Raw genomic sequence first — 14,173 nt, forward strand, 5'->3', positions numbered from 1 at the left:
CTGAGATACGGTGTTTCGGGAGAACCTCCTCCTTTAACTCTGTGTCTCTGAGTGTCAGCGATACCTGAATTCCAAATACCACACACACACTCCAATGGATATCTCCTACATGGCTCTCCTCCCCCTTTCCTTTCTCCCTCTCTGCTTCATCAATCACTTAAGCTTTCCCACTGCTAACTGCAAAGCTGGACCAATTAAGCCTTCTAATTGAGCCAATAAGCAATTAAACACTCAGATGCACCCTGAAATTCTGGAGATGCGCATGCCAGCATTTTGAATTAAAGGATTCTGGCATATCTTGGCCTTTTCTGCCCTTTGCCTGGTCTGGAGGTGCAAGTTGACGGCCCTTGGATGCCCACTTCTCCAATAGATTTGAGGGGTCAGTGAAGAAGCACCTCATGTGGCTTTTACTCAAAAACTCTGAAGAGGGACAGGGAAGCTTTTAATTCACACCAGAACATGTCTACTTCTCATCTCTCATGCAACCCTGCTTTTTCTCCCACTCTCTCTTCATCTCCATCTTCCCATCTCCCAGTCCTTTTCATGTGTTTTAGAGGATGAAAGTTTAATGGTAAATGTGTGTGGGTTGGAGGGCTCGTCCCTGCGCGCCGAGCAACACACGCCGGCCTCTGCGGTTTCATTAGAGCCCACATCGCACTGCCCGCTCCGCTACGAGAGGGTACACTCCCAGGCACACACATGGCTGCGTGGGTAGAACAACAAAGTCCATACTGAGAGGAACAAAGGCAGCCACCAATATATTTGCGCTGAACGCACTGTACCAAAAGAACACTGAGCGATTACAGATGCTACGCACTCGCTCGCAATTACCGCTCTCTGAGAGGACACAAATGTGTTTTCACCACACTTTTTTCAAACTGGATCACCCTCTAAGAGCCTGTTGTTCATTAGAAACTGTATTATCACATTGAATGAGCCTCCTTATTTGTATGTCTTACATCAGTGTGAGTGAGACTGGTCGCATGAGCCTATACACTCTAATTATCTGTCGTCATGCCTCAGGACACTTAACTTTCACATTTTAAATGGCTTTATTGGCAGTGTGAGAGTGGGAGAAATACAACAAAAACGAAGAGTCGCTTCAATGGATGCTGGCGATGCAATAAGACGGTTAATGATAGCTTAAAATGGGACAATTATGGCGTGGTGATAAAGCAAGAAGGGGCGTAAAAAAAGAGATCAACGGTGGATTTTTAAAATCAGATATCATGAAAAAAAGAGTGGGTGAGAACATAAAGGGATTTTTTTTCCTGCACTGTCTGCATCACTGCAAGGGTGATCGCCCCCTACCATTACATAACACCACGCAACAATGTTATGACGGTATAATCTCCTGCATGCGTCGTGCATTTCTGACATGAGGATTTGCACTTTTCCGCAGTAGATTACATGAATGAGTGTACAGTGTGGGAACTCATTCAGTGTACAGTGCGGGTCAATTAAGGTGTGTGTGTGTGTGTGTGTGTGTGTGTGTGTGTGTGTGTGTGTGTGTGTGTGTGTGTGTGTGTGTGTGTGTGTGTGTGTGTGTGTGTGTGTGTGTGTGTGTGTGTGTGTGTGTGTGTGTGTGTGTGTGTGTGTGTGTGTGTGTGTGTGTGTGTGTGTGTGTGTGTGTGTGTGTGTGTGTGTGTGTGTGTGTGTGTGTGTGTGTGATGCATGCAGCCCAAAAGGGTCCTGGGCAGTCCTAAGCTGCTTACATGCGCACATTATTGCCCTTCAACCTAGCTGGGCAGTGAAAGGCTCACCCTTATCTTTAGCCTCCACTCCTCGTCCATGCAGTCTGTTGTATGTATGTCTCCAGAAGCGGCGCTGAAAGCCTTTAACAAATGAATAACCATAGATATTGAGGCATCAGAAGCAGGGTTGTTGGAGTAAGACTTGATGTAGACTACATTAGCTCCCTGCTGAGATGTGTTAGGGGTAAGCTGGCAGGTTCAACACAGTTCAACAACAAGGATTTGGAGCGTATCCTCATACATGTCAAATGAGGACAGGGTGAACATGTCCAATTTAGGGTTTCATGCATAAAAAACCCGCTTACACTAATTGCGCCGGATAAGCGTATAATAGTGCGCCACATTTGCGCTTCAGATGAGGTGGTGAGGCCCCCTCATAACTGCATGAACACGTATGGCACAATACAACTCAGACTGGCTTACCTGTACGTCAATCAAGTGGCAAATTTCATAGTAAGGATGGATGATAGGCTAACTTCGAAAAAATAATGTTTTTAAAAAAAAAAAGTATAAATGTGATCTACCCACACTACCCTTGCGATCGAAATTGGGCACCCCTGGGTTAGATTATGTAGAAAAAACCAGAGGAAGTAGAATCAGTTTGCATTTGATAGTTCCTACATGCAGGAAAACAGTGTTTCTTTTCAACCTGTGATGCAATGATGACCAAGACGGAGCGCTGGACGTCAGTTACATCACCAGAAGAACACAGACAGGAAGTAAACAATAAACACGGAATGGGCTCTGTAGTTTGTTTAGTATGGCCGTGTAATAAGCGGGATAATGTGCAGCGAGGTGGTCATTATGTGGAAAAGAACGTGGATCAGGGAACCCGATGCGAAGCTGAGGGATCTTGGTGAGCCTGAAGGGTAAACACCAGGGCTCATTTATAAAGGGATATACGCTTAACAAATGGTGTACGCCAGTTTCTACGCAATGTTTGCGATTTATAAAAAAATAACTTGACGGGAAAATGTGCGGTCCACCACGCAAACTACGGGATAGACGAGAAACTGCGACACCGTTAGCAGAAGGAAGAATGGAGAGAAATATGTGGAAATAATACCATAAATAAAATGTTACCTCTCATTTATCATATATGAAGAATTCATTTTCAAACATTGATTTAAGCCAATCTTAAAATGATTAAACAAACGCCTGTTTGCGATTCCTCAGTGCACAGAAAAACATAACTTGGAGAAATAAATAAATACGGATATGTCATTTAAAACCACCTCGAATATTTTGTGTTAATGTAATGAAATGTTTTCCCATAAATGATGCGGTAAGTAGGAGGACAGAATTACGTCTAAACTGACGCCGTTTTGCATTTCTATAGGTTGTAGATACGAGCATGGTTTTATATACTATCACGTTTAATCGTGTTTTATGCCGCTTGCCAAGACTTGATAAGTTGCTTGTAAAACACAGGAAGTATGGAAACTAAGAACACCGTATGTGGTAAATTGTACAGCTAATATAATGCAACACATTAGTTGTATTTCCTTTAACTGGTGGATTATGGATATATAGTTGCTGATCGACAGCTGGAACACAAACCACCAAATACAAAACAATTATTCAGATCTAGTCGTCATGACTCCACTCCGGAGGGATTCCCCGATCATTTATTAGAGTTTCTCATCAAGGGGGTGTCTCCTGTCCCCGGTACAAACACACTGCCTGAGGAAGGTTATGTGTATTTTTTTGTCATTAACCTTTTTCGGACCACTTATTTATTTATTTTGGTGACGATCCGACCTCCATGCTGCTACTCTGGTTCAAACTGCATCCACGAAACAATATGATTTATCTCAACCTACCCAAAATAACCAAAATCTGACACGGTGTGAGATGTCTTTTTTAGCTGTTCTGTCCTCATTTCCTGCGATCTTCTTCATGCAGTCAGTCAAAATGAATGAATGAATGGGCGTTTGTAATAATAATAATATCTTCGATTTATATAGCGCCTTTCATGAGACCCAAGGTCGCTTTACAAGGAAGAACAGGGCAAAACAAACATAATAAAACAAAAGGCAGTCAGACAACCATTCAGACAGACAAAACAACAAATAGATTAGGGGCCAAAGACCTTAGTGAACAGATGGGTCTTGAGGGCCCTTTTGAAGGCGTCAAGCGTGGGATGTTGCGGATCTCCGCAGGGAGAGCGTTCCAGAAGGTGGGGGCTGCCACACTGAAGGCTCTGTCCCTGAAGGTCCGCAGTTTGGTGCGGGGGGGGGGGTGGTGGTAAGCAGGCAAGAGTCTGAAGACCGCAGGTTCCGGGGAGGGGCATGTGGGTGAAGGATGTCCAATAGGTACTGGGGGGCATGGGCATGGAGGGACTTGTAGGTAAGGAGGAGGATTTTGAATGATATGCAGGACTTGACCGGCGAACCAGTGGAGGTGGATGAGGGTGGGAGTGATGTGCTGCCACGGCTTTGTATTTGTGAGTACCCTAGCAGCACAGTTTTGGACATACTGGAGCCTGTCCAGGGTTTTGTTGGGAACCCCAAACAGGAGACCATTGTAGTAGTCCAAGCGGGAGGTGACAAACGCATGGACTAGGGTTTTGGCAACCGACTCCGAGAGTGACGGTCGGAGTCTTGCAATGTTCCTTAGATGGAAAAAGGCCGATTTGGTCAAAGACTTGACGTGGGAGTGGAAGGAGAGGGTGGAGTCGAGGATGACACCCAGGTTGCGGGCTTCAGGAGAAGGGGAGATGGAGCAGCGGTCAACCTCGAGGATGAAGTCACCAACCTTCTGGAGCAGCGCCTTGGGTGCCACAACCATGAGCTCTGTTTCCCTGCTGTTTAGTTTGAGATAGTTGCATGACATCTATGCTTTGATGTGATATATGCAGTTGATGAGAGACTGAGGGGGGAGCTGGGAGGATAGAGTGGTGCTGAGATACAGTTGGGTATCATCAGCGTAACAGTGGAAATTGAGTCCATGATGTCGGATGATCTGGCCGAGGGGGGGCATGTAAATGGTGAACAGGAGGGGGCCAAGCACAGAGCCCTGGGGTACACCGTGGTGGACTGGGGCCGGGGGTGAATTTGAGCCGTTGATGGAGACAAACTGTTTCCTGTTATGGAGGTAGGATGTGAACCAAGACAGTGCTGTGCCAGTGATACCTAGGAGGTCTGAGAGGCGGGTGAGGAGGATGTTGTGAGAGATGGTGTCAAACGCTGCAGAGAGGTCCAGGAGGATGAGGATGCTGAGGCGGCCAGAGTCAGCAGCAATGAGGAGATCGTTGGTGATCTTGATGAGGGCGGTCTCAGTGCTGTGTTGCTGTCTGAAGCCAGATTGGAAGGGCTCATAGAGCTCATGGTTGGACATGTACAGATGGAGTTGGCCGGCGACCACTCTTTCCAGAGTTTTGCTTAAGAAAGGAAGGTTGGAGATCGGCCGGTGATTCTGGAGGTCGTCAGGGCCCAGGCCAGGTTTTTTGAGTATGGGGGTGACTAGGCCTGTCACGATAATTAATTTTGTTGGACGATAAATGTTTCTGGAAATTATTGCGATAAACGATAATATTGTCGGCACCGTTTTAAGACCATTTTAGACATAATGATAATATATAATAATAATTCTAGTACATCCTAACATAACAACAACATAACTTTTTATTGAACATTCAACATTGCAAATGAAATGTGAAATAATATTAAAATATATAAATTAATAAATAAAACAAATTAATTAAATTATAAAAAATTAATTAAATCACACACAACCAAAAGAATAAATTAAATAGAGTCAGGCTGGAAAACAGAGCTCTCTCTCTCTCATATATATATATATATATATATGAGAGAGAGAGAGCTTTATAAATAAATAAATAAATATGAGCACACATTATCTCACAAGCAAAAAAAAACTCCTTAAAACAACAGTCAAGTGTACAGTCCACCCAGATGCCTCAACAGGCCATATCCAAATCTGTTTTTCTAAGTTTTCGAGCAAGGAACACCAACATGTCTGCATTGTCGGGCGGGGCTCTCCATCTCCAGCTGCCGTGTTTGCTCCCAACTGGGAAAACGGAATGGGGTGGTTGTGTTTTAGGTGGTTTAAAATGCGTGGTATTGCCTGCTTTTGTTACTACCTTTTTTAAACCAATGCGACACACCGCCCGGCTAATTCAAGTCCGTAGGTTCGCCTCGTTGATTTGGTTTGAATCCAAAATACTGCCACACCGGAGAATCGAGATGTGTCTCTGGGTTTTGTAACCAATTCCATTTCACTTTAAATTCCCCGCGAGTAAGTCACACGTTGTCTCCCGCTTGTCGCTATATTATTAATTTGGCTGCTTCACGTGCACGCGGAGTGTCCTGACCTGGCTGTGTGTAAGCCCCGCCCCACACAGCGCGCCTGGCAGCCACAGCGCTCCAGGCTAAAATGCTGGTCACATCTTTATGTAAACGGCAATTTATCGAGCTCAGAAAAGTTATCGAGTCCATTTTTATTTATCGTACGATAAGTCAATTTATCGATTATCGCGACAGGCCTAGGGGTGACTGAAGCCATTTTGCAGCTGGTGGGGACTATACCAGAAGCCAGAAAAGCGTTGATGATGACCACCATGTAGGGACAGAGGGTGGGTAGGCAGTCCTTGACCAGGGCTGTGGGCATGTGGTCCAGGGAGCAGGTGGAGGTTTTGGCCGAGCTGACCAGTTTGGCCACTTGGAGAGCATCCACAAGGGAGTGGGAGAGGCGCGGCGCTGGGGGTGCCTTACCAGGTGACTGAGGTGCAGGTAAGGGGGAGGGCCAGGCGCCAGGAGCTGCTGATGGATGGCCTCAACTTTCGCCATGAAGAAGTAGAGGAATTTGGAGCACAGATCGGGAGCCCCTGAGGGCTGGGGGGCGTCAGAGGGGCGGAGTAGGCGGTTGATGGTGGACAGTGTTCTGGGGTTGCTTTGCTGGGCACCGATGAGACGGGAGTAGTAATGAGTCTTGGCGTGGGAGAGAGGTTCCTTGTAAGTAGTTTTGACATGGTTTCTTTGATTATTTATAGGCAAATATGGGCGTTACGTGAAGCCCGCAAAAGCTGCGCCGCATTTCGAGTCGATTGTGATTTATAAAGGGAAACAGGCGTAGGAAGTGCCGTACGCACTTCCCTCGCCGGTACGCAATGTTTTGTGAATCGGAAAATGTCGGAACGTTTCTGTACCTATTTTTTTGCTTTGTACTACGTAAGCAACCTTCCCACGTGAATCCTACGCAAGGCGTTATAAATGAGGCCCCAGGTTTACTAATCTACCCCCACAATATTTCTCTGGTGTCGGAATGTCTCGTGATGTTGGTAAATTCTTAAAAAACAAAACACCATTTAATTTTGGGTTAAAATTGGAACGGGTAGTATATTACCCAAATGTCGTTAGTAATGCGTTACATTACTTTGTTACAGCAAAAATGTATACATTACTGTAACTCCGTTACTTTTGTTACCCGTTACACCCAACACTGATCACCACATGAAATGTTCCTTTAATGTGTATTTTTGACTTGATCACTACAATGCTGTCTGTAGAGGGCTTTTCATCCCATTGCTTTTATTTCAGGAACAATATTTCACTTGGAAACAGTTGAAAGGAAAATGTTCCTCCAACAACATATAATGGAATATATCTGCTTTAGATAAACTATAATCTCTCTTATCCTCATTCTCTCTCTTACTATTATTTCTTTATGTATCACTGTGCTTTAAATATCCTCCTTCTCTGTCTCTTGCAGAATTCCGCAGCTGCAGAAAACAATCTGGATAATGGGGGACCAATAGGGATGAAACGAAACAGAACCATGGCTAGGGAAGCGTTTCGGATCCTTGATGCTCTGAACCAACACTGACCTGGCACCCACACCGAGGTCAGGCCTCCTCCTCCGACACCCCGAGGACCCTTCTTCCCCCCAACAGCTGCTTTGCCCTCCATCTCACCGTTACTCAGCACTCCTGGTCTTGATCAAACCTTCAAAAAAGCTCCACACGGTCTTTTAGGGTTAGGGGTGCTTCCAGACTGGTGGTTATAATCCCATATAAAGGACTGTATTTCTCCAGAACAGACTATAAGCAGTTGGCTGAACAGTACACATCCAACCATGCTACCTCTTCCACTTGCTCGAAGTAAACAAAGGCAACAGGGTTTGTTGTCCAGGACGCTACCCCTTAGTCTCATGACAGACTGGTGCCTAATGGGTGTGCTCGGCCTCATCCTGCTCTGCAGCCTGGCTTCGAGCCAGAAGATGGACCCTTCCAAAAACCCCATAGTCACCACCAACTACGGCAAGATCCGAGGCATCAAGAAGGACTTGAACAACGAGATCCTGGGCCCTGTAGAGCAGTACCTGGGCGTCCCCTACGCCACGGCACCCATCGGCGACCGCCGCTTCCAGCCCCCCGAAGCCCCGGGATCCTGGCAGGAGATCCGCAACGCCACCCAGTTTGCCCCCGTGTGCCCTCAGAATGTCCACGGCGTGCTCCCGGAGATTATGCTACCGGTTTGGTTCACGGACAACCTGGACGTGGCGGCGGGATACATCCAGAACCAGAGCGAGGACTGCCTCTACCTTAATGTCTACGTGCCCACAGAGGATGGTGAGTGGACTTTATTACATGGAGGATTTAAGGGGAGGCTTGGAGATTTAGTGGGTAACAGTGTGCAGAATGAACAGATGATTGACTGTTCGCTAAGCACCATCGCCTAAGTTACTTTTGCTATGCCTGTCAAGCTTTCCATGCTCCTTGATTTCAGACAAGGGCAGAACAATTCTCTTCTAGTTTCTCGCCAGTCACCGTCTATTTTTTCGGTTGAATTCAAGCTGGCAGGTAGGAGGTGGTTGGAAATGACTTTTTAATGTTTCCAGTTATCTCGTATATAAAACAAGAACCCTGTCAACATACGGAGTAATCCAAAGCTTGACAGGCCTGACCTACCCAGATACCGTTGCTAATCTATCATTGGACAATCATTTTTCAGTGTTAGGGTTTAGCGAACGGTCAATTAGGACTACTCATAAGGGTGAGTAGTCATGGAAAGTTCACCTAATTTGAAAAACATGCCTTGTGATTGTTTTAATTATTTTGCAGGTTCATTACTTTACATTTTAAAAATTGCATATGAAGGGGTGTGTGTGTTGCATACAAAGGGAACAATATTTAAAATATTCCATTGTGGGTCAAAGAACTGTTCAATTTGGTTTTCACATTACATCCCATTCAAGGTGTTCTAAAGCAAGAGAACAAAGGCCAGGACTGAATCAGTTTCCAGGGGCTTTATAAGAAAAGGATTAGGTGATATTTGATTTTTCATACTTTTTTTTACCGTCAAGAACCCTCTTCTCTCATCTCAGATCTTTCCGCGGACGTTTTTGTCTGCCGGGGCTCTGTGTTAGCCAAAAAAAAGAGGGAAATTACCATTTTGTCGTCGTGTGCACTCTCTCTTTGCCTATCTTAAAACGTGTTTCACATTTGTCTTTTCATTTCTATATCTGAGCTGCACAAAGCCATAACCTTTCACAGAGAGAAGGCTTTAAGAATCAAGTTTCCTATGCGGAAATATTTTTTGGTTTGACCTCAAACAACTAAAAGTCTTCAGAAAGAGCATTTTTTACAAGCACATATTATAACTCAAGTTTTGACATATACAATTCAGCTTGAAAAGAATCCCCCACCTTGCATAGGAGAATCAATATCAACGTGTGTATGTCCATTTGTATTCTTCTATGCCTCTCTTGCTGTCTATGTGCACATCAGTGTTCATGTCAGTGTAGTGAGGAGCCACTGATTTCCACTTTTTCAAACACATTTCAGCCTGTCTGTCAGCACTTCCATCACTCGACTGGACTTTTTTTTTAGCCCCTCACAGCTCAACACCCTTCCTTCCTGCCTTCCTTCCTTCCGCCTCTCCACCCCAACACCACAGCTCTCAGCACCCCGTCATTGCCACTTATAGCTGCTCGGGCACGTATAGAGCACTATACATTCATTTCCCACAACTTGTTTTTACAGTTTTTTGTGCTATACGACCCTGTGGAAAAAGTGCCATAATACAGAGAGTCACACACAATCGCTAACACACTGTCTCTTTGGTGTACAGTGCACTCTCTCGAAATGTCACACAGGTGTAGGGATGGGTATCGAGAACCGGTACTAAGTCAAAACCGGTATCTGATTGCACGGTATCGGTATACCGTTAAGCCGCTGGACAAACGTTGCTGCTATCGGTATATCTGTTACGTCTACTTCCTTAGTTTGAATTTAAACCATTCTGGTTGGTTGGGAACCCTCATCTTGTGTGATGTATCCGGTTTGAGACCCCTCTGATTGGCCACTGTAAATGCCACTCGTCATCTCTCTCAACAGCGCTCTTATTATTGTTGTGAGACTCCCGCAGGCATGGCGGACAGAGCGAAGCGATCGAAGGTCTGGGTGCACTTTAAAAAATGTAGTGGCGATAGTGCAAGGTGCAATCTATGTACTCAATGTGTTGCTTGTAAAGGGGGTAACACAAGCAACTTAATGAAGCATCTGCAAACGAGACACTCATTGCATCTAAAACGGTGCAGCGTATTTGACAGCCTAAACAATGTGGCTGCTAGCGATACTGCTAGTCCTAATAGTGCTAGCGGGCTTCAGCCGCGCCGTGTGTAAATGTGACCTGAGCGAAGGCTCGCAGGAAGGTTAGCTGCTGCGCACGGGTAATATGTTTTGTTTACCTGAGTGAAGTCTCGCAGGCACATTACCTTGTATTTTTTTAGTTTATTAACACTGATAGTGTATTAAAGGTCCCATGTCATGCTTTTCCGGTTATTACCCGCCCCCTTGTGTGTTATGAAGGTTTTTATGCATGTAAACGGTCTGCAGAGTCAAACCCCTTAAAGTACACCCTGTAGCGAGTAAAACTCTAACACAGAAAACACCTCTCCAAAACGCCTCGTTGGAGATACGTCACTGTCCATTGATTCTTACAGGTAACTCATTATGTCATGCGTTACCCGGAACCAAATGGACCAATCTGTGGAGCCGTTACGTTAAGCCCCCGCTGATTGGTCCAAATTGACCAATCCACGGACTTCATCACACACACACTCAGTGCATGCAGCTCTGCTGATCTCTCCTCCCTGGCTGCAGGCTGATAACAGACAGTTGGGATCGCGGCAAAATTCTCTCTGCAGACCCATTTTCACAGCGTTTATCAACCTTTTTCTTACTCGATATCAAGCCACACTTATTGTTTTTACTTCGGCTGTGACTTTGTGTGTGCTCAGGATGAGTTTGGCGGTGTTTCGCTGTCGCTAAACAAGGAAACCACACCTCCACGGAGCTCAGCGCGATTCACAACGTCCCGACCAATCAGAGCACACTGTGCTCACAGGGAGGGTGGGGGCTGGAGCTATTTGAGCTACAACAAGCCATTAAAGGCAGAGAGTGAAATTCAGTGAATACACGTAGTTTACAGAGATGCTGTATGAGAAACCAAAGTGATTTTGGAAAATTGCACAATATAAATCTATTCTAGTAGACCTCAACAATGGAATTATGATCAGTGGAAATGGCCATGACATGGGACCTTTAATGTGAGCTCCTACACCTATAATAATTTGGCCTTTCATTGAATGCTTTATAAACCAGTTAAACTTACAGATGTCATTGTGAATTGGAAAACTGCATTTAAATGTTGTTAAAGGTCAACGTTTCAATGTACGGTTCAGCAATTGTTGGTCGTTTTCTAGGAATTTACATATTTTAAGCTCAAATACTTTGTTCTATGTTTAAACCTTCAGACACATTTTGACGTGTTTCAGTTCAGCACATCATTTATTTTGTGATGATTTAAAAGTACAATCCAGAATAATATACGTACTGGCCTTTATCTTTTTGCCATCTTAGCCTTTTTTACCAATTTCTTCATATCACAGTTTTAGATGATGTCACTGTAGGACAATGTTTTAAGGATCTCTTGTCGAGCTAGGTTGTCAGTTTGAAATGTCTGGATGAAGATGTAACTGATTTACAAATGTTAAAACATTTTTTTAAATGCATCTTTTCATCCTCTGTCCGAGGGAAAACCCCAAAAAGCATGAGCCGTTTTGAGCTCTGCTACTAAAAACTGCTTTTTTTTTAACGTCATACGTCAAACGCGTCATATTACGTCACATGGGGGAGCAACTTTCTCGGACTCCTTCTCTGCCCAATCCGCGGTAGTAGTTTGTAGTTGGTTTGAGCGGTTGTGATTTAGTGAGCTGGTATTTTTTCGGTAATTTTACATTGCATTTCACCATTTGTAATTATGGTGAGCTGGAGTTTGTTCAACCTGCACAAACTCCAGCTCACCAGGAGCCAGGACATCGAGTCCACAGTTTCCATAACAGGAAAAGGACCGGAGCTAGCTTTCGTTCCTGGGTGCGAGGTGCATCCACCTCCCTGCAGCAAAAATACTCTCCACAGCTGAAGCCTATCGAGAAAAAGGTTTATCAGGAAACCATATTACATCTCTCTCCCCCCCTTCGCTACTCTCTCTCCCGGCTCAACCTCCACTCACCTGCTCCAATCAGCTGTGCACCCTCCCCGATTACACACCTGCTTTCCATCAAGCCATTTACAACGGCATATCAACGGAGGCTCCACAACCTTTCTCCGCCAGATCGTCAAGTATCAGCCGTATCTCGCGTCTCTCCTCCGGTACACAGCACCGTAGTGTGGAGTTGCATTAGGTAACGCGAGATACGGCTGATACTTGCGCATTAGTTTCTGTTATGGATCAGTATCAACAGTCCTGCCAGTAACGTTACTCTATTATCAATGCTACTTTAGTTATAGCCTGATATATGATTGCTAACTTTTAGGGCTGTCAGTCGATTAAAATATTTAATCGCGATTAATCGCATGATTGTCCATAGTTAATCGCGATTAATCGCAAATGAATCGCACATTTTTTATCTGTTCTAAATGTACCTTAGAGGAATTTTTTTCAAGTTTTTAATACTCTTATCAACATAAATATGCTTTATGCTAATGTGTATTATCATTTGAACAATGACAAATATTCTCATGAATATTAAACACAACAACCTCTGAACATTACAAATATTCGCCTCAATTCAACCTGGAGCCTCTATCATACAATAATACAATACAAAGTGTGTGTGTGTGTGTGTGTGTGTGTGTGTGTGTGTGTGTGTGTGTGTGTGTGTGTGTGTGTGTGTGTGTGTGTGTGTGTGTGTGTGTGTGTGTGTGTGTGTGTGTGTGTGTGTGTGTGTGTGTGTGTGTGTGTGTGTGTGTGTGTGTGTGTGTGTGTGTGTGTGTGTGTGTGTGTGTGTGTGTGTGTGTGTGTGTCACAATGACAATGTCCCACTGTCTGGCTACCTGCATAAAGTCAAGTGCTCGGCGCAGTTGTGGCGAAATGTCGCTCCTCTGTTTTCATTTAAACAGCTCCTTATATCCGTTAGCGCAGCTAGCTAGCACCAGATGCTAACAACAATACACGTAAGGTCTCTCTCTCGCGCCACACATACACACACCCTCCCGGTCCTCCCGATGACCAGTCGGTGCCTGCCGGTGAGCGTGTCAAGTGTGGTCTGCCACAATCGGGTGGCAGGAGGGGGGCTGTCAGCTTGTAGATAGTATTTTAAACTCGATGCACTCTGAAACTACGTGGCGGCCGAGGAAAAAAAATACACATGTGTTAATCACGTTAAAATAATTATTGGCGTTAATTTTGTTTTGCGTTAACGCGTTATTAACGCGTTAAATTGACAGCCCTATACTAACTTTACAATGTGATGTGACTGGCTTCCAGTAACTGCTAGAATCCACTTCAAAACAATGGTACTTGCATACCATGCTGCGAATGGATCTGGCCCTTCCTACATCCAGGACATGGTTAAACCGTACACCCCAGAACGTGCACTCCCCTCTGCATCAGCCAAACGGCTCGCTGAACCCTTGCTGCGAGGGGGACCCAAGTTCCCATCAGCAAAAACACGTGGGTTTGCTATCCTGGCTCCAAAATGGTGGAATGAGCTCCCCGTTGAAATCAGGACAGCAGATAGCTTGCACATCTTCCGGCGCAGACTGAAAACTCATCTCTTTCGACTCCACTTCGAGCGATAGAATTACTAATAAAGAACTGCTAACAGAGCACTTATATACTAATAAAGGACTGGCTTATCTATAGCCAGTTGAGTAGCACTTGAAATGTTTGGCTCTATAAAACCTGATGTACTGATATGATTCTGTTTTCTTCAAGGTTGTATCTTCCTGGTCGAATGTACTTACTGTAAGTCGCTTTGGATAAAAGGGTCAGCTAAATCCAATGTAATGTAATGTTTTCCCTTTGTTTACTTCCGTGACAAAGTGACATCACTATGTACTACTACTCTATTGGGCAGCGCTCCAACACATTGTACTTGATAGGCTTAAA

At 44.8% G+C, this 14,173-nt stretch overlaps 1 protein-coding gene across 2 annotated transcripts in view; it reads left to right on the top strand.

The window, feature by feature from the left end:
• The window catches only part of nlgn2a (neuroligin 2a), a 207,972-nt gene that overhangs the window by 76,848 nt on the left and 116,951 nt on the right, over positions 1 to 14,173 (top strand). For both annotated transcript variants that reach the window (XM_079667932.1, XM_079667931.1), the window contains exon 2: positions 7,488 to 8,346. In XM_079667932.1, coding sequence (XP_079524058.1) covers positions 7,851 to 8,346 — 496 coding nt within the window. In that variant the 5' untranslated portion in view covers positions 7,488 to 7,850. The remainder of the gene's footprint in view (positions 1 to 7,487; positions 8,347 to 14,173) is intronic.

Source organism: Notothenia rossii (genome assembly GCF_949606895.1).
Source record: "Notothenia rossii genome assembly, chromosome: 3".
Lineage (NCBI taxonomy): Eukaryota > Metazoa > Chordata > Actinopteri > Perciformes > Nototheniidae > Notothenia > Notothenia rossii.